Source organism: Poecilia formosa, unplaced genomic scaffold, assembly GCF_000485575.1.
Source record: "Poecilia formosa unplaced genomic scaffold, Poecilia_formosa-5.1.2 Scaffold27, whole genome shotgun sequence".
NCBI classification, from domain to species: domain Eukaryota; kingdom Metazoa; phylum Chordata; class Actinopteri; order Cyprinodontiformes; family Poeciliidae; genus Poecilia; species Poecilia formosa.
The window spans coordinates 1,681,078-1,702,777 of record NW_006799966.1 but is presented as its reverse complement, the minus strand read 5'-3'; the positions used below and the strand labels follow the sequence as shown (position 1 = coordinate 1,702,777).

General features: G+C 37.9%; 1 protein-coding gene across 12 annotated transcripts in view; it reads left to right on the top strand.

Moving 5' to 3' along the window:
• greb1l (GREB1 like retinoic acid receptor coactivator) overlaps positions 1 to 21,700 on the top strand; it is a 55,670-nt gene that overhangs the window by 12,692 nt on the left and 21,278 nt on the right. For 5 of the 12 annotated variants that reach the window (XM_016669684.1, XM_016669688.1, XM_016669685.1 and 2 more), the window contains exons 2-6: positions 15,698 to 15,809; positions 19,430 to 19,577; positions 20,718 to 20,909; positions 21,033 to 21,209; positions 21,351 to 21,527. In XM_016669684.1, coding sequence (XP_016525170.1) covers positions 19,433 to 19,577; positions 20,718 to 20,909; positions 21,033 to 21,209; positions 21,351 to 21,527 — 691 coding nt within the window. In that variant the 5' untranslated portion in view covers positions 15,698 to 15,809; positions 19,430 to 19,432. Of the gene's footprint in view, positions 1 to 11,456; positions 11,675 to 15,697; positions 15,810 to 19,175; positions 19,345 to 19,429; positions 19,578 to 20,717; positions 20,910 to 21,032; positions 21,210 to 21,350; positions 21,528 to 21,700 lie in introns of those variants that run through there. The other 7 variants (XM_016669691.1, XM_007548612.2, XM_016669689.1 and 4 more) reach the window with 4 other exon arrangements.

The window sequence follows — 21,700 nt, the reverse complement described above, 5'->3', positions numbered from 1 at the left end:
CTACTTTACACTTACAAATATGTGCTAATCCAATACTAGAAACTTATATCTTAAAAGATGTAGGATTTAGCTTTTCTGAGTTTGTCCACTTTAAGCAGAAAAAAAAAAACTGTTTTTTTTTTTGTTTTTTTTTTCACAATTGTAGGTTTTAACATTTTGTGATTTCATCTTAACGGCTGTGTCCAGTTTTGTGTATTAAGCGTCAATAATGACAACGGCCTGAATTTGCGCCGACAACAGCTGGAAACACTCAGGCTTCCAGCCAGATTTCCCACATCACCCTAGCAGCAGCATTTCTGCCTTTTGCACACATATATAATTCCCTAAGCTCGATGCTCTTGCTCACACTGAATTACAAACATTCAAACACAACCCCAAACAGGATTCTGCACAAGGTCAGTTTGTGTTGACGCTGCCAGGGCTGCGGGGGAGAGGGCTGCCTGCTGCAAGAAGGCTTTCCCATAGGCTGCTGCAGCTTGTCCAAGGCTACGGTGACCAAGACCCAGCGCTCTGCTGCGAGGACTCGGTGTTCCTCTGTGGCAGAGGAGGTCATTCGCTCTCTTTCTCTTTCTCTCTCTCTCTCTCTCTCTCTCTCTCTCTCTTTCTTTCTAGCTCCCTTGTTTTTTTTCTCTTCCATGCTCCCACTGTGTTAACATTGGCAGCTCAAGTACTGCAGCAAATACAAGAGCAACGTGAAAATCTGATAACAGAAAGCAAACAGGAAACCTTGTGTCTATTAACAATTGAGGAGCAGCTTTTGAAAGGATGTCATGCAACCCACTTCAGATTTTTTTAAAAAGCCTATTTGGAACACAGAGTCAGGAAAAAAATTAGGACACTGTTCGTGAGCCTGCATGTTTTTACAAATTGTTTTGGAGGTATTGCGTACAGGCGGCTTTTTCCAAGTAGTGGACTGACCATCTAGCGTACTGGGGAGACGCCCAGTACGCCCCAGTACTGGGCCAGCCCTAGGCTGGGCATATTTTGACCAACTGTGAGGGGCCTTTGGTTAATATATTGTAAGGACATTGAGCTAATCCAATGAAATCTCTCAGCTCTGTCCTGCAGTTTGACTGAGGTTGTACATTTTGACAAGTTGTCCCACAAAGCTGTGGGATCAAAAGCTAAAACATCTCCAAGTGGACACAGCAGAATGTCCAAAACAACTACCACTATTGTGGGCCCTGGAGCACATGTTTGTTTTCCTTGATTTGGCAGTCTCCAGAAAAATGTCTGATTAGTGTGTCTCTATTTTTGAGTGTTTTTTTTTTTTTTTTTTTTTTTTGAGAAATCGCTCATTTTTCTTGTGGATCTTTGTGAAAGGATAGGTGATAGTATGTTGTTATTTTTATTATTTTTGTTTTTAATTTTCTCATAACAAATATTATTATAGTAAGATTGAATAAAACAAGATTTATCCATTAAAAGTTTGACACATAGCACTGAGCATTACTGTTGGAGCAACTGATGGTACAGGAAACCTTCTGGGAAAGTCTTTTTACTGTGGATAAATGTTAAGCTCTTAACATCTTGTCTGAAGTGGGAAAAGAAAAAACAACATTTACCTGATTCATGTATAGTGAATGATTCTGCAGTGGCTTTGAATTTATTAACTCGTGACAGTTAATAAAGTGGTTTTGACTGGGCCACTCACTGTGAGTTACAGTCTTTGGAACATGGCACCATGGATGACAAACTTCATTGTGCCTGTTCAGTTTAAAGACATGATAAGGTGTTTGGGAAATTTTTGGATCCAAATGCTACTTAATTGTTGTCTATCTGAAAATGACTTCTAATTAATTAATTTATTTATTTTTATTTTTGCTTATTCTATTTGATTGGCCTTTGCTGTAATTTCTGCCCAAGTTTTTTTTTTTTTTTTTTTTAATCTTTTTAAGGTATAGTTTCTGAATGAAGGCCTAAGGAGGTTTTTTTACTGTCACCTTTTTCCATCAGCAAGATTTGTGTGTGGGGGTCAAGTCTCAAACAAAGGGTGACTCTGCTTTCTTTGTCCCATAAGGACAAAAAGGCCGGTTGCTGCTGTAAGGAGGGCTGATGGGATTTAAGTGTGAGCTCCGTCACCGCGGGCAACCCTGTGCTTATTAATCTGGAGGGTGGCGAGAGACAGAGGGGGAGACAACGGGGGAAGGGGTGCTGCTGATGAAGCAGTGCCGCCTGGGGGTCAGGAAGAGGGGGCACGATGGACACAGCTGATCGCCCCGTAAGGAAGTTTGGAGGGAAAGAGGAGGAGGCTCCGTCGTCGGGACATTAAGAAGTCTCTTTGTCACGCTGTCACTCAAATGGATTCAAGGTGCCTGAGACCTTTTACAGAGAGGAAAAGAGAGGAGCAACTCCATTGTGTAAAGTGGATCTCTCTCTGGACGCCTGATGAAGACAACAAAGCTCTTTCTTATGTCCTCTCCAGGAGCGCTCAGTGCTCCTGTGTGGCAAACATTAGGTTAATGTGTCAGGAAGGGAAACATTTAAAACTAAGGGGAGCCAGTTGAGACAATCATATAAAATTTGACCTGATAGGTATTAATTAATATATAATATATATTATGGTTCAGACCTTGTTTTCTTCCTTCCTGTATTTTTTATGGCTGTAGGTTGTCATTTCCTTCAATGTGTGCTCCATCCTAACCCTACACCATTTTGTCGTTCATAATGTCTGTCCTTCTTTTGCTATCTCTGTCCTTGCTTTCTTGATCTCTAACTTCTACATCGCACTCTTGTATCCTTCATTCTTACCTTTCTAGACTTATTTCCTCCCCCCCTCCCCCCGTGTCCTTCTTGTGTCCTTGCCTCCCTTCCTCTTCATTCCCTGTCCTCCATCCATGCGTCTTTGTGTCCTTCTGTCTTAGTTTCCTCTCTCCTTGTTTCCTACCGTCTTTTCTTTTTAGCATCTGTACTTTCGTTCACAACTTGAGTCTTTAGTTTCTTCAATCCTTCCTTCCTTCTAGTTTCTTGTTTATTGCAGATTAAATATTTAAAACCCATCTGCTGTGGAAATGTTTGCCATAAATTCTTGGTAAACTTGCACAATTTATATTTAATGGTGGAATAAGAACTCTGGAAAATTAAATCTGAAAAAGTATGGGGTTGTCTGGCGTAAGAAGTTACTTTTATAATTAGTCAGACACGGTATATATTTATTCAGCTTTAACATTAGTACTGGCCCTAAATCTGTGATCTCTGGGGTTCTTTTATTTTATGAGCTTCTGCACAAAAAAATGGTGAAGCACATAAAAATCTCTTTTTTTGATAAAATGCCATAAGCAATTGCAGCCCTGATCATGTATAAGTTATTTATTATGAATTTCTTCATTCTTAACTGTTTAAGAAATTACCTTTAGCATTAAAATGCCAGTTTTAGCTGTGAAAGAATCCTTTAAAAGAAAAGTTCTGCTTGTTGTATTTCTCATTTGTGAAGACATTAATGTTTTCTAGGGTTTTTTTCTGACCCTGGAAGTATTAAAAGGCAGCAATAGTGTTTATTCTATCTTTTCATGATTTGTGGAAAGCGGTTTTCTAGCATTCAAAATTGTTGGTAAAATAATCATTTAGAAGGGGTTTCGACACATGGGAATAAATAAATACAATTTTAAAACAAAACTCAAACTGCAATAACAGTTTGATCAAAAACTTTTTTGTCAGTGGCACAAATCAATGCCAAAGTGACACACATTTTTTTTTCTATTAGTTTAAAAGCCTAATTTAAACTAATAGAATTAGTTTAAATTCTATTAAAACTAATTCAGTTATTCTTCTTTCAGAATAACTGAAAGAAGAAAAACAAAGAAAAAAAAACATACAAATGTGTACAATTTAGTTAAAGTTAAAAGTCAGACTAAACTAAAATTCAGAAAGTAGTTAAAGATGTCAAGGGACACATGGACCTGAAATATTATGACTCACTAAATATTGCTTTCAATTTTTAGTGGGCAGTTGTGATGCTCCATACATTGATATTGCTTTGACTGCTGTGATTCCATGCATTGTGCGGGTTTCTGATTAACCCAGCACGTCCTCTGTTATACTCTTATAAAGACTATTGAACATGTTAAAGATGGCAAACAAGTTGTTGTTTTATAACAACAACTGCTTTAAACTTTTATCCAGCTTTATACTAGGAACTGGGCATAGAGTAAGTGCACAATTTTAGACACAATTTAGGGCATATGCTGAAACCAACTGCGCATGACAAATGGCCATCTTGGACTATTTTTCAGCAACTATATCACAAGGAAAATATAAAAAACAGATTTCAGATTGTACCAAATATGCATTTCCTCTGTTGGCTAACAAATCACTTCAATGCATCACATAATTGTTTTATGTTTTAGTAAAACTCCATGTATTTAATGAATATACATAAACAACTTTCTTCTAATACCAATCATAATGGTTGAATGATTTGTTACCTAGTTAATTTAAATACATTTTAGAGTACTGAAACTACATTAAGAAGAGAATGAATGCAGCAAGATGTGGTTAAAAATGTAAATAATTTTGTTCCTAAAAAAAAAACAAAAAAAAAAACAGCATCTAAACATTGATCCTTAATGATGGCTGGAGGGTTGTCACTTTTACTTAAGAGAACGAGTGAAATTTTTAAAATTTTCTTTGCAATGATCGCTTCTAAATTCTCCCATTAGTATTGCGTTAATCGCACGTCTTCTGATGTGGACAGAGAGACGACTGCAGCCCAGGCCAGCTTCTGGAACTGGGAATCTGACCCCCTTTTACTCAGTTTGTCATCTGATAAGAGCAAATGTTGTGATAGTGTTGGCCCTTTCAGCGTGATCCATGGCTCTCCTTTTACCTCCCATAACAAACAGGGCTGTCTAAACAAGCATTTATTGCCGGAACATGGCCTGGTCAACCCTCATCAAAGATCTGCTTCAGGATGAGCCATTAAGTGTTGACCAGATGTTGGAAGAAGCATCTGTGATGATGGTGGAGGAGGACTAAGGTATAATTCAGAGAAGGATTAAGAATGGATGCGTGATTTATTTGTATTTTAATAGTTAATGTACTGTGACACAAAACAGTGAATGATTCGCCAGAACAAGGACACAACGCTTCGATGCCTTATCATTAACACTAAAAGCGCTTATTCTTCTCTCTTTGACCTTTCCTATCCTTCAGCATTGACCGATATTTGACCACCTCCAGTGACAGCTTTACTGTATGATGTAGAATTCACTGTGGTCCACTTCAATTATTCCCTGAATAAGTCCATAAATGTATTAGGGTACTGTTTCTCTCCCCTGTTGTTGCAAATTTGGTGAACTGGCGTTCAACCCGGTGCTGCTGTAAAATGCAGATTGGGTTCACTGGCAGGCCTTTTGTTGCACAGTCATGAATAGCATTGTAAACTGTCACTTGTCCTTCACTTTCATTCCTTTTTTTTTTTTTTTTTCCGATTAGGGTTAAGATACATGGAACCAAGTTTCCCAGTTGAATGTTGAACTATAAGTGGCATTTTTCATAGGCTTTATGCATTTTAATGTTGAATATTTTTAGAGTTTAATGTGGACTTTCTGCTGCACATTCTTTTAAATTTGACACATTTATATAGCTACAAATATATTTTAAAAAGAAAAACACTAAATGTGTAGTAGAATATGCACAGGTCTCAAATAAGTATTTTTTTTCTTCTTCTAAGTAGTTTCTTAAATTATTGTGCTTCTTCTTTGAGTCTGTGGTGGCAACTAAAGATTATGGCGATGGTAAGGGACCTTTCAACCTCAAAGACTTGGAGATCATCGCCAAAGATTTATTGTCAAAAATACCAGTGGAAACATTCAACAAGCCGGTCAGCAGTTAGTTATAAGAAAGGTTTAAATTATTGTAATGCCTGTAAAGATTTTTGCATTGATTATTGAGCATATGGATGATAAAAAAATTCCAACAAATAAAAATAAGTTTTTACAACACTTACTATATACTTATTTATATATTTTTTTCACTGTCTTTTGAGAAATGTTTATCTTGTTTCCCATCAGGAACAAACATCTGGATGAAATAGGTTCCACATGGGTTAGTGCAAACAGAGCAAAACAATGTCATTTAAAAGGTATGAAACAAATTGCACACTTTTAAGAAATACATGTCTGAATTGAAAGAAGAGGGATAAACACAAGCTAGAATAATCAAATTCGAATTTTATATACTGGAGTAACTAAAGTAACAAAACGAACAGAAGAACAGATGCTGACTCAAAAGGCAGCCAGATGTTCAGGATGTTGTGCAGCAGATAGCTGAATAAACACATTTTACTGTTTGTTTTACGAGTTGGGTATTTATCGTGTAATATAAATAAGACCGAGAAACTCCGTTTAGATGAACAGAGCAAAGCATAAACACTTTCAACTCAGTCTCCAAATAAGATGCTGAAATCTTTAAATTGTTGAAACTTTTTTAATCAGTCCTTTACAGATTCCATATTGAGTCATTAATCAATGAATTGACCAGTAGTTATACTTTCAGTTGCACGCCTGATAATATCCTTCGACCCACATTCTAAAGGTCCTTTATGTAAGACTTTCCTCTAAGGAAAAAAAATCAGCTGCACAAAGCAGTTCTGAATTGGCGTCTTTTAACTAAGCTTGTTTTCCATTTGTGCTGCATCACTTCTCTGTTTGATAGGGATTTACCATGAAATGATGCTGGCCTTTGTCTGCAGCTGAGATTTAGTTTAAGGTTAAATACCTTGCCCTTAAACTCATCCTCTAGGCCGCAGTGTGTGGCAAGGTCACCACTCCAATCAACCCGGTGGTAACATACAGCCTTCTTGTCCCCTAATGAATTAGCTCCTCTATGTTCCACAGCAAGTTACTAGACCGTTCTCCAAGGCATCACCAGTTCCTCTGTCCTTTCATACACATGCACACACACACACACACNCACACACACACAGTCCTCCTTTCCCCTAATTTTAAAATGAGCTTTATAACTGGACAGTAAACCTCCAGTGGCTTAATGATGATGACTTCTTCATCTGCCCAAATGCTCCTTTTGTCCACTCCAGCTCAGGCCCAAAGGCCCTACCCCCGTTCCCTCTGGTCACATCAGGCTTTAAACCTTGTTTCACCCCACTTTATAGTTCCACAGATAATCCCCCCCTACCTCCCCCAGAACTCACAGGCACAGAAGTGCACGTGCGAGCACATGCCCACAAAGACACACACACGCACACGTACCCTGAAGCCATTATTTTCACTGAGCCCTGCCCTGCACTGTCTCTCTTTTTCTCTGTGTTGCTGCCGACTTCAGCAATGGCATTCAGCTGGAATGTTTGCCTTTGTTTGTTTGGCTCACTGGAAAGCCATGAATGACCTTACTCATCTGCTATCCTCACTAGCAGCAATTTGCACTTCAGGGCCCAGCAGGTAGTCCTGAGGAGCAAAGAGGAGGAGGAGGTTTTGGAAGATTTTTTTTTTTTTTTCTGGGCTTTTATAAGGAAATTAGAGCAACCACACGGATAGTAAACGGAAGCGAGAGTCCTCACACCTACAGCGTTACATGGCCCACTGTTCTCTGGTAGAAAAGCGAATTCTGCCACGAGAATTTTCACAGGATAGCTGTATTGTGTTGTTTGTTTATTAGTTTTGTTATGTTTTTTTTTTTGTCTGTTGGTGTTGCGAGATTACTCCAGGTCATTTCCCCTCTTCACCAATTTCTGCTCGGCTTCTGCACCCACTCGTTGCCATTTTTTCCGTCTTTTATCTCTTTGATATCTCTAAACAACTCATTTTGTACCCATGTCATAAAAGCATGGTGTCGAAGTTTATGTTTTGTCAAGTATTTATGACGCTGTATTGATCAAATTTCACAAGTAACTTTGTTATATTGTACATTATTATTAGAAAACGTTGTATCCGGTCTGTTATTATTTATTGTAGTTCTGATTCCTGTTTACAACTGTTGAATTTTGTGAAACATGAGAGATTATCACCCAATATCAACCTAAGATACTTCTTTGTGAAATCCTTTTGATAGTTTGTTTATAGGAGACATGTATCAAATGTTCTTGTTGTAAAGTATGAGTAGAAAAAAAAGTCCAAACTTTATGTTGTCAACAGAGGCACAAATTGGTACAGGGTTAGTACAGACATTTCCCACAGACGGCAATGTCATAAAGTACCATATGAGGCAATCAAAATCACAAAAGGATAAAATTAGACTCAGACAAAATAATACAAAATATTGTCTTGTCATACCTATGCCAGAAAACTCTACACTAATTATGGTTAAAGTCTGTTCACTAGTCTTTTTATTTGTGAACCCCATGGTGTTTATGGTCTTAATTGTTGTCACTGGTTAATCGTTAGCCGTTCAAAGTATTCTCACCATGCTTTCAAATAATTCGTTTTTTTTTAATCCATTTATCTATCCAAATAAGCATACAAATTCTGCTAAGTAAACTATTTAAAAGCGGGGATGTCCTTTCCAGTGTCCATGTGTCGTCTGCCAGTTTTATTAGCCGACTTTGCTAATAAAAGTCGGCTTTTATTAGTGGTAGGAACGACTTCCTTTTTTCAGATTGTACCAAATATGCAAAAAAAGGAATAATGATATTCCTTTTTTACTTCTACACAAGTTGAATTTTAATCGTGGACAACAAGGTGTCAACTTTATGGCACACAGCTTCATGTCCAGGGCACTTAATTAGTCTCTTACAACTACTTCACCAGTTAAAATCTCCAGCTAACAGCAATTGTATTGCAATTTGACCAACAATTTCTACTTTGGAGCATCTCATACTACAAGATCTTTTTACATCCATACAAAATGTTTCTTTTCTAGCCACATCTACTCCAGGAATTCCTGCTGGGAGAACTCTTTTCCAGTCTCCCCTTTTTTAAAAATCTAAAACCCCTAACCCTACTTTTCTTTCCCAGAGTCTACTTTTGGTGACTCCACTTGTCTTTCCTTTGGTGGCACTGGCAGGGGAACTTCCCCTTTGTCCTCTTTGGTGCTCAGTTCTGTGGTGAGGGATGAGCTTAGGGGCGGGAAAGTTTTCAATCTACACTCTTTTGTTTCTTTTCGCACAGAGTCTTTGTGGACAGAGAAAATGCCGGGCTTACTCATTATCTCCATTTTCAATAGGATGCTTAAGACAGGCCACGTTAAAGTCAGGGGCTTGCAGATAAATGACTCTGACAGCTCTTTTCCCCTGGTTGAACTTGCTGCTATAAGAATAATAGGTGTAAAGATTTCGTCTTTATAGTTACAGATAAATTAATCCCCAAATAAACTCCTGGAGATCTCACAGAAGTTGGTCTAAATCGGCAGCAGGCATATAAAACTCACAGATAAACTAAATCCAGGGGTTGAAGAAAGTCTGGTAGATTTGAGAAAACGAGTGCATGAAAGCTCTGCAAAGACTAATGAAGGCCCCGATTGGCTGATGTTGTTGTTTACAGCAGCCCTCACACTCAGAGTGCCACTATATAACCATTGGAACGAAGGTGAGAAGAGTTGCGCACAACTTGGTTAAAACAACTGTTGACCGTGTCTGTGGTAATGAACTGGAACATCCCTCGCAGAGTGTAGAAACTCCTGAGCTCAAAGTGAAGAATTTAAAAAATGTCTTCAAAGTTGTTTGACAATTAAAGTTTGTACAGTCAAGACTGTTTCATCTAGTTATAAAAAATGGTTCAATTCCTTATTAAAACAATTTTCTCATGTAAGATAAGAATAAATAAAAAAAAAGCTGTAAATTTAAGCCAAGTCTTTTGATGTAAAAGCATTTCTGTGACCTGGAATTCCTTCCATGCAGTCGATGTGAGTTTGCTCAGACCTTATGTTTACCTGACAAATTCTTGCTGACATTTTCTGACCCTAATGAGTTTTCAGGAAGACTATCTTCTCTTACAGGTTAGCCTATTACAACATAATATCGTCGGGGGAAAGTTATGAAAACATGTAGTTTATATGGGATGGTTTGCAATAAGTATAGCAAGATCTTGAAAAGTTATAACATACCATTCCTACAGAATGAAGTCTTTTTCAGAATTCAGATTCAGATTTTCAGATTTGCTGTTTATCTTTATAGAGTAGATAGTAACATAAGTGTCCCTATCCCACTTATTGTACCATCAGTTAGACGACTGATAAAGGGCTCCTACATGTTGCCTTAGTTTGCAATAGAGGCAAATCGACCTGTTACTATATAAATATATAATATATTATATAATATATAAATATTTCAGGACACAAATGCAAACACAGTCTTAGTTTTGAAACAGTATTTAAGAAGCTGCAAGTGGCATGTCTGTTAAACAGCAGCCTTTTATTGATATTTTAAATAAAAGACATTTGCTTCTTTTATTTAAGTAATGTATTTTTATAATACATTACTGAAATTATAAAAAATTTGTGAATATTTATTTTAGGTCTTTGCTTTAATAAATGTATCAAAATAAAAATATCTAAATCTTATAGATAATATTAGTATACTTAAAAAAATCAATGATCTATTACTTTAAAATCAAGGCAATTAGACCATGTTATAGACTATTGTTTTAAAAAATAGACTACTATTTTTACTCAAGATTGTCATACAGACTGAATCTCAGACTGAGAAATGCCTTTTTGAGTTGCATTAAATTTAATCTAAATTTCTGATTTCGTACAGGAAGATGTGTTTGGGTAAATCTCCGGTTCCAGAGATCGGTTCCTTCCCCAGTTTGCGGCATCATGATAAGGTGCTATCAACGATCACAAATGATGTATAATCCCCAACATCTGCCAGCAGCTGTTGATTTGTGGCACATTTCTGTTTATTTATTTTGACTGGATGAGCCCCTGGTATTTATAGCAGGAGTAAAAAAGCCTGGTGTGTGGGGTCAATCCTGGGTAAGGCTGTGGAGACAAAATGCTCAAACTGACCCAACATTCCTGTCCCTACTTTGCTGGAGATGGATTCCCCCCCACCCCCTCTTGGTCCTCTTGGTCCCGTCGCTAAATTGGCCCCCAATAAAATGTTGGGTGTGGCAGCTAGAGCTGAGCTTGAGCGTGAGAAAAGATTTAAGGAACTACCACCAACCCCCGACTTCCAGCATAACCCTTTGCCCCTGACTTCTTGAAAATGAAAACTTCCAGGATGCTCATGGAGGATGTCTTGATGCACCGGGGGTCACGCGTGGCAGAGCTGTGTTGCAGCAGGCAGATGAGAGACTATGTCTTTGTTCCCCACACACACACACACACACACACACACGCACCAATCTTAGCTCTTTAGGCCCCCAATAGCATCTGTCACTGCGGGGGGCCAGCAGAGCCAAGATGAATGAGCCCCCAGTGGATTCCCTCCTGCTTGGCAAATGGCACAGGACAGAGGAGTGCACAGGGGACTAGGGGGAGGGGTCTGTGTCGATTCGTGTTTGTTTGCATGTGAGTGAGATAGAGAGGCAGAGAGAGAAGGAGGGCTTCTGCTCCACTGAGGGATTCCCAATCCTTTCTGTGTGGAATCATGACGAAGCTCTCTGCGGGGAAGGACTGAACTCCCATACGATTGCTGCTTGGATAAACTCTTCCCCCCAAAAAATAAAGGATTTACTGTATTATGGGCTTCATTTGAAGAGCTGCCTGCAAATTTGTGGATTTTCTGCTCTGGATTTGGATTTTAAGGGGTCATCAAGTAACTGAGGAGTCATGGAAGGTACAGGAGAGGCTGTTTAATTTGGATGTGTGCCACATGTGGCCCTCATACAGCATTAATGATATGGGCTTTTAGCACCTCATTTAGACAACATGGAGTGATGTTAGTCCTTTTTTTTTTCTCCTCATTGCTTAACCCCATCCCCCTTTTCTCTCATGTCTGATGGATAGTGTCTTTTCTAATGTTAAAAGGGTGCTAAGGTCTTTCTCACATAAGAGCTATTGCTATTTATTTTAATGTTAAGGCACAGCAATGTGGTGTGAATGGATTAGATAATTTTCTAATCCATTTCAATAACGTTTTATGTATTGAAATGACATTTTATGTATTTTTATTCCACGATGAAGGTAAAAAGGTCTAAAACAGTTTTAATCAAGCCCTTTTCACTTCTCAGATTATTTAGTTAACAAACATGAAACAATAGCTTGGTGTCAAGTTTAACTGTATGCAGTCTTTCTACATTTTCTTTGGCTTATCTGGATATAAAATGTAAAACACCATTTGTAGTTTCCTTCAATTTGACTTTCGTGAAAAGCCTCTGCTCAATTTGAATGTAAGGTAGGGAGGTAAGATTAATCCCGGCTCTATTGTAAACATTGTGATGTAATTAAGCTCTTTAGAAGGAAACAAAAGACCGACTGAAGAGAAAGAGAAAACAGAGTCAGAAGTCAGCTGCCCAAACATAGATAGTTTTTTTTTTTAATTATTTGATTTCTTTTCCATTAAAAAAAGTTAAAAGATTATGGTAATTCTTGCTCAAAATACACAATTTTAAAATGACTTTACATAAAATAAATAGCTAAATATTTGCATTCGAGAGATTTTCTTTTTTAGCATTAAGCCTAAAGCTTTTAAAACCTTCTGCAGATCCAAGTAAATTAATCACTTTTGGGAATGTTTTGTTCTTTTTGACAACCAAAGTAAATCAATGTGACAGATAGCGTAGATGTTGCTGGAGTCTTGTAAATTTAAGAAATAATTACGTTTTTGTTGTTGTTATTGTCACCTTTGGGATTTTAATGAAAAATTTCTGCTTCTAAACATTAAACCTAACAGATTGGCAATAGGAGGTGTGTCTGAATGCAACACGCTGATTATTGTCATTAAACTGAATCCTTTTTGGATTTTTACTCATTTCCTCTTTTGGGAACCAGCACATCAACATTTCCCTCCAGCCTCATTACTCGAAAAACAGGACACATAAAAGCACCTTGGAGTTATGCTGCCGGCTGGATTTACGGTTCTTTCGTGTCCAGATCTGTCTGCGTCCGCTATTCTGACGTCAAGCCTGCGCAACCAGATAAGCATCTAAATATTTCTCGACTCTGGGTACTTAGCTCAGTGTGAGAGTTTTGATAGAGGTTCATTAGTGGGAGCACTCAGCAGTGGAAAGAACATTTTACATTACAAGCTAATGTATTTTGTCCATAGATCTTTGTTTTTGAGTCAGATGTCTGAAAGCTAAAGCAGTGCACGCTTCCTTCTGACACATTGACGTTTTTAACTCTTTACCCTGTCAAGCTGGCTAATCATTCATAAAACGAGCTGTGGTGTGGTCAGTTAATGCAAGTTGAGCCAGCTTGTGTACACTTGCTGTTTGAAGGACTTGGACCCCAAGACCCAGCTGCCCTCTATCAGAACTGCGCCCTGGTCAGAGGTGATGGTTGGCTAGATTGGGACAGTCAGTGTTTTTGGAGAGAACTTTGCTTCTGTTGTATCAGGGCATATCAGAGCCTGAGCAGCTAGACAATACCTCGTCTAAGGGTCAAAGCAGTTATTGAATCCATCCAGAAAGCAGTGACTGTGCGTCGAGAGTGCTGCAACAAACTAAAACACCCGAGTGTGTTTAATGAAAATAGACCCCGAGGCTGTGGTGGTATCATGTAACGCATTTTTGGAGCCTTGTAGTAGGGCATACATGTGTCATGGTTCGGGCTGCTCTTAATGTTTGAGTGGCCATAAGTGCTTCCATTCATTTTAATCAGTGAACATGCTCTTTGGACTGCTGGGACCCGCAGTATCAAACTACAGAGAGCACAACTTACTGTGACTTTTCACATTACAGAAACACTCTTTATTTGCCATGCGTATTAACTAAGCTAATTAGGTAGGATTTTTGTTACACATTTTTAATCAAGTAGAGCTACAGAAGAGTATGAGTTTCTTCAAATTTGCAGCAGCATTTTCTTTTGCGTGTAAAATATTTATCCAATTTAAGTTTGATGGCTCCAAGCTTTTTAAAATCTGAACTAGACAACAGTTGGAAGTCCTGAATCAGATGCTAGCTGTAGCATTGTGACGATATTCTGCGGGCATCTAGAAATCTGTCAATCTGGCAATGAACTTACAGCATCACATAATACAAAGCATGCTTCTTTTTTTTTTGGTGCAACAAATGATAGACACAATAGTTGTTCACAACTAGATTATTTAAAATTAAATGTATTCTATTATGTTGATGCCAAACATGTTTCTTCAATTCAGCAAAGTTAGAGGTGAGTGCTGCGTTTTCTTGTATTTTATGTACTGATAAAGGCACTATCTTGTTGATAATGTCTCTTTGAATAAATGTGTAATGATACGTTAGTATCTCAAAATCATTCTCTGTATTAAATTAGAATCATGATTGGGTATAATTTATGATGAATAACCTTAGGTAAAGATGCACTGATTTCACAGATTAAGTAAAGATTCCAAGTCTTTACTTAATCTGTGAAATCAGATTAAGTAGGACTGATGAGGAACACTGACTGACCATATACTTTGCAACTTTGTTGAAGTAGGCATGTTTGTTTGTGTTTTTTTCAACCAACTTGTTTAGCAACATGTAGGGGAAGGGCAGCTCTGCATAATTTTGACCACCATACATCTGGAAAACTCTGCTCAACCTGACTCATCACTTGGGAACCATTTCAGTTTTGCTTTTTTTTTTTTCCGCTACGTCTAATGAAAAACTACCCATACCACATGTTTCAGTCCATATATTGCAGTTTTCATCTTTGTCTAATTGCGAGGTGATCTTAATGTTGAAAACATACCAAACGTATAATATAGGTTCATTATGAAATAATCTCAGTTAATGAGTTATTTCCTGTTCAAGTTTGATCGGTTACAATATTTTAGAATTTGAATAAGAGTTAATTTAGGATTAATAGGAATTTGTAAACAGATTCAAACTCTAGTAACCTTAGTGGCTAACAACTTCTTGTAGTTTAGCCAACTCCGTCAACACAACAAGTAGGGGTGAACAGTATTAGAAAATCTGTTGATATAGATTTTATTCATAAATGTTGTCATGGTGGAATTAATTATGAATTATGGAATTAATTGGGATTAATTATGATATGGTTTTTTTTCTCTCTCATCCTCAGCAGTGCTTGCGTCTCTTTGTGTCTTTTAGCATTTTGGGCAACGTTGTGTGTATTTGTGTAAGCACCTTCTGCCGGGGGACTCTGTCCAACTAGCTAAATATTATATTATCATGTAAAATCCAAGTTCGTAACACTTGCAATACATTAACCAAACACCTCTTTACGAGATAAATATTGCACACACGGATGTTACAGGGATGATGTATTCACCATATAATGTGCATCTTCAACAAGTACTTCATTTTATGCTAAATATTGAGAATCAGGAAAACAGTGTAAAACCCATTAAAGGCATAGACTTTCATATCCAGCAACTATGATTACTGAATAATCATAGTTATGGTTAATTATAGCTATGATTATCCAGTAATCATAACTGTTTGTACACTTAATTCACCATATTAAATCACATGCTGACAACTTCAGTTGTGTTGGGAAATATTGTGGTATTTCAATATCACAGGATCTCAGTCCACAAGAACTGATCCTGCCACCTTTCTTTAACTCTTAAAGAAAGGTGCACATTGTTATTATTTTCTTTTTATTTAAAATGCCATTACTAACAAGTGAATTGCATATTTTGTCTTTGAGAAAACAAAACCTTGAGTTTGTTGTGACCTAAACAGAAATTTCTCTGTTCTTTCTCTTGTAGGTGTTTCACTAAGAAACAACACATCTTTGCTGAAGGTTTTTGCTGAATATTAGAGATTCAGCATGTAGCCGAGGTAAACAAGTCCCTTCACGCTTGGGAACAGTTGGAAATTGTAAGTTTCCTTTATTTAAATAATGTTTATGCTGAAATATCAGAATTTGGTGTGTCTGTGTGTGTAAATTCTAGGCACGAGCCTACTGTGGGATTCTAAGAATTATTAGAACAAAGAGTAACTTAGTTTCATGTTATGATATTTAGACAGAGATTTTAAACATGATTGAATTTAATTTACCTAAAGGGGCTATCCACAGGCGAATGTTGTTGTTTTTTTTTTAACGGGTCGTCAGTTTGAAAAACTCGAGTTTACACAAGACCGTTTCCAGAAATATTTCCAAGCACATCGAAGCACCAAAAATTGTCCAAAACACTGGTTTTACTCCCGCAGATCAGTAAGTGGCAGCAAGAATAAAGTATGGGCCATGCACCTAAAGCCTCCACATGAGGTTACTGGTGAACACAATGAGAATACAAGAATGGCAAACCACAAAGTTTGAGTGAAGTGTTTTGTGTGAAGTGATGATGAAATCGAGCTAATTCTAAGTGTCACGTTGGATTATTGAACTAGTAAACTACAAGGCAATCTGCCATTGTAGTTATATATGACACTCACATCTGTTAAAGACCCACTTGTACTACTATTATTGTGAATGACAAAACCTCCTTACTAACTTCAGGAGTCTATTTAAAAAAGCATTTTGCTTTTGCTCCGGTATTGATACACTCATTTCATAACAAAATACGTTCATTTCTGGAACACAGAATTCATCTACTTCCTAAACAGCATGATTGCTGCTAGTGCTTTGTGATATGTAACTGCAACTGTATGTTACGCCGTTTTCCATTCTGTTTGAGAAAACTTGAGCAAAGGGCAGAAGCCACGAGAAACACATGAAGAAAGATGTAAAGTAGTTGTGGTACGCAGCACAGAGTGAAGATCTCACTCGGTCAGTGTGACCCTGGGTCAAATTCATACAATCTGTTGATGCCAAGGCCACAATTTGTTTTTAGTCAAACAGGTGATAAAAGGTCAGCCTGTGCTCACCTCCAGGTGACACCAGGTTAATGACAAACATGCCCATCATTGATGGACGTTCAACCATGCACAAAAGGAAAGAGGACAAACTTCATCAATAGAGAGTAGCCGTTTTAAAATGCCCTCTGGAAATCTTTGCAACGCTTTGCAGTCACCTTCCTCAATCAGGTAGATAGACAAAGATAGCATGGTGCGCTCTATAGTACGGAAAATACGGTAAATACATATTACATCATGGTACAGTGTATCAAGTTTTAAAAAGTTATGCTAACCAAATGTCCAAAAAAAATCTTTCAATATAGCATTCTTGCATCTTAAAGTGTTGCATTAAGAAGCCAGAAAATGTCCCAGTGTGTGGAGCAGAGAGTGATGTCGTCCTGGTCGTGCCCCCACCTGTTGCTGCAGACTGTCCATCAATTTGCTCAAACTAATCTCCAACACGTTCCTGTCGGTTACAAAAAATAAAAAGTTTAGCTGTTTAAAACGGTTTCCTGGATGCAAAACATACAGACAGTCACAGTGTGGGAACTAGAGGAGCACCACCCATCACTCTGAGCGTAGCTTTGATAAGAGTGATAGGTGATACAAAGGTTTTAAAATGTGTTATTATCTTGGTTTACGTGGAAATGTATTTTAAATCTAGTATCCATTTATTGTAAAATACTTAGTCCCATTTCAGGACATATTTCTGACATAAAAATGCAAGTACAAACTTCTCATTATGAACCAATTTGTCTTTTTTTCCCTGCATACAAATAACTCCCTTCAGATCATAGGGCCTGTTTGCTTTGACACCACGCAGCTGATACAGCGGAGCCAAAGTTGCTATTGCAACTCATAGGATTCACAAGAGCAGTGTGCAAAACTTGTAGGGAATAAAATCTTCATTCAGGCTACTTAAATGCATTCAGCAGTTTGAATATATGTATATTTAAAAAAATCACTTGTTAATAACATGTAGATAACATGTTATTAACTGCATCGGGTTCTCCTGATCAGCATATTTCTCAGACTTACCATATGTAAGATCAGGTTGATTTTCTGCTTACAGTTCATGGTATTTATGGGTTTGTTCTTATCTCCTAAGGTGGATCTGAGGGATGTTGTAGGTGGATTGACTTCAACCCCCCTATTCTGTCTTTGACCTAGATTTAGGTCAAAGACCTAGATTTAGGTCAAAGAATGAAAAAAAATAATGTGAAAGTGGCTTTTGCGTCACGATATAAGTAATTATTTGGTTTGCAATCGGAGTAAGAGTTCCTTTTTCTGTTTTTATTTTGTCAATAAACCATTAAGTCAGATTTTTATCAAAGGGTTTTGTAGGATAAGAATCCCATGCTCAGTTAAAAGACTTCAGTGTCAAGAGAACTAATGACTTGACATGTTTAAATTAAGCTTGGTTTTAATTTGTACATTAATATGTTTTACATCATTTAAAGTTTGAAGGAAGCAACATACAAAAAAAAAACACTTAATTTACCCAACTGATTTTTAAACAAAATAATTTGGTCTAGTTTAGGTCATTTATATGACATTTAAAAGCTGCGAGGAATCTCTGTCAGACTTTAATGAGAAGATTAAAAAATAAATAATATTAAGATTAGAATTTTTTTTTTTTTCTGATACCCTTGAAGTATCCAAGCTGCACCTCCTCTTTTTGGCTCTTGTAGTATTTACCACAACACTGGTCTGCACCAGTCGAATGTAGCCCAAGGACAAACATGAAAGAGACATTTCAGGTCAAACGTGTGTGTCAGGAAAGCAGCCAACCCCCACTTTTTATTTTAGTCTTCTGCTTTTTATCTCTCACAGTTTGGCTGCGTAGGTTAGAAACAGCTCTGATGTGTTTTGACAAACTAAAAATATGAGAGTTGGAAAAGAAAACTCCACCAGATCAAAGCTATTATTCAGTTTTAGTTGCATGTGTTATGCTTTCTCTCTCTTCTGTCTCCTCCTTTTGCTCTCTTTTTTTTTTTTTTTAAATTTTGAGACCACATGCTCTACCCTCTGTCCAGCTGCCACCTGGCACCGGAGAGCCAGCCAATCACAGCCCACACAGGCCCGACCTCGGCAGATGTCCCGCAGTGCACACTGGGGTTGGCGGGGCAGGTGGGGGCACTGAAGGCACAGTGACACGAGCGGACAGAAGGCTGAGAAAGACCAGAAATGATTGCGGAAAAAGCCACTGGCTTCAACCATTTTGTTTTGATGGGCAGAATCTAACTGAACTTTGGTAAACCAAGCGCTATTGGTAGTATAAACTGAAAAAAATAAGGACAAATTGGATATTCTTTTGAAACATAAGTTGTATAAAAATGCTAAGTGAAGTTATTTTAATATTTTGCAGAACAACAAAGCAAAACAAACATAAAATACATCTACAGCTTCATGTGTGAAGTGTAATTACCGCCAGTTATATTACATTTTTGGTTAAATATCCAGTTGCATTTACTTTTGCTTGCAAACTAAGTCTCAAATCAACTCATAGTGGGCTATTTCTCAGCAGAAAGAAAGATCGAGTAAGGGGTCTGTGGTTGAAGCTTTCTCTTATTATGTAAAATGCTAAATCCATTGGCTGAGATGAACAATATTTCACATTGCTCACCTTGCTGCCCCCCTTTTTCTCTGTATGGTCACAGATAATGGGAAATTCGTACGCGGGGCAGCTGAAGTCTGCTCGTTTCGAGGAGGCTCTCCACAACTCGATCGAAGCGTCGCTGCGCTCCAGCAGCGGAGATCCGCAGCCCATCTTTACACAACTCTACTTGGAGCCGGAGGCATATCCAGGTAGAGTCCTCTGTAGACAAAGAAAAGCATGATCTGACTTTTAACTTTAATAAAGATTTTTCACATTTAGATTTTAAATGGAGAAGAGTTGTTTTTTTTTGTAGTTTTTTTTTTGTCATTAAATTAAAACACACTGACAAGATTGTTGCCCTAAAAGGCAAATAAAGGTATTTTTGTCATTTCGACCATGTTTCAAGAACAAACTTTAGAGTATGTTTTAAGTAAGTGATAAAACAACACAAAGTCGTGCATCATTGGAATGTTTATTGAAAACAATGCATGGTGTTCAAATGTAGTGTCATGTAAAGTCTCACCTACTTTTATGTTCGGTCCTGATGCCGTCAGTAATTTGTTGCAGCTACGGCTGCAAGACTTCTGCGGCGTCTCCACCAGCTATTCTAAATTCAAGACTGACATGTTTGCCTGTTCTTCTTCTTTGCAAAACAGCTGAAGCTCAGTCACAGTGGCTGGAGAGTCTCTGTGAATATCTTCACATCTTCCAACACATTTGTATGGGACTTAGTTCTGAACTTTGACTAAGGTTGTTGTTCTGATGGAAGGAGACACTCCAACCCAAATCCAAGCAGTTTTTTTTCAATACAAATACCACACTCAACAAAATTAAATAACCACTAGATGTTTTAAAAGGTGCCGTGCTTTGTCAAAATCCCATAAGATTTGGTAGCCCCTGGAACAAAAGAATATTTGTACCAAATGCACCTTATAAATTGCAACCTGTATCTTCTTCGGCGTTTGATGTGTTCCTATTTAACGTGCAAATCTGTCTACAAAAACCCTTTTCTATCCACTGTTCCACCAGATTTGTGGTCGGACTAGATTTCACTTTGAGGTGTTAGAGTAGGAGGAGATGAATTCAAATACACTCCACGGCTGTAAATAATGTTGAAAATATTGTACTCTTTTTTTTTTTCCTCAACTTTAAGATTATGCACTCCTTTGTGTTGGTTTATCACAGTCACTAAAAACAATGCATCTATACTTTGTACTTCGTGGCTGTAATTGTTCAAGAACTATGAATAATAAGGATTTTTCTACATTTATTTATTTAAGGAGTTAGAAAATGGTTTGACTTGATGTGAAAACTGCTCGGGTGACAATAATCACATGGGATGTTTCCAGCAGATGTAAAGTCAAAAGCTGACATGCCACTCCAGGGTGAGGAGGGTCAGGATCCTCTGAACAGTCACTCTTCCAATGATCTGGAGGAGCTGGAGGATGACGATGACTCCGACAGCAGCAGCCCTCCACTTCCCTACCTGCAAACTCCTGCTCCTGATGGCTGCTGCACACTCGATGGTATCATCTCAGCAGGTTTAATTTAAGAAAAAATAACTTTTCCGAAACATTCTCTTAAGAAAATTCATAACGCAGGATGGTTGTACAGGTACCACTTCAGATTTGAACCTCATCTGAAAGAGCATTGTCGTTCTTCAGGGTTTTGTCAGGCTGGAAAGGACCTCCGTCTCGTCACCATAGCAGCAGAGCCCATTGAAGTCCCAGCAGGCTTCGAGCTAGTCGGTGCCAAGTCTCCCAGCATCCCCGAGCACATTCTGGTGTGTGCCGTGGACCGCCGCTTTTTGCCCGACGAGAATGGGAAAAATGCACTTTTAGGTCAGTCTGCCCTCATGATCTCAGACAGATTATCATTTTTAGTGCTCTTGGTGAAATGAGTACTCAGCGCTGGCCAAACAACCGCAGTACCAAACTCAGGTAATAGGTTTAGAAAATAAATAAGTTTACTTTTCCATCCAGGTTTTTCAGGAAACTGTGTAGGCTGTGGTGAAAAGGGTTTCAGATATTTCACAGAGTTTTCTAATCACATCAACCTGAAGTTATCCACCCAACCCAAGAAGCAGAAGCACTTAAAATACTACCTGGTGAAGAATTCACAGGGTGCTCTGTGCAAAGGACCCCTTATCTGCTGGAAAGGTAACCACCTCCTTGTTGACTTGTTGAATGCAGGATTTATGCATCTGTATAGCATATAAATGTTTAGACATGTTGTTTGAGCTCAGTAGGTTAAATATATATTTTTTTGCCAAATCCGAAATAAAATAAAATTGAACTGTTCTACTTAAAATATTTATTTTAAATAGCAAAAA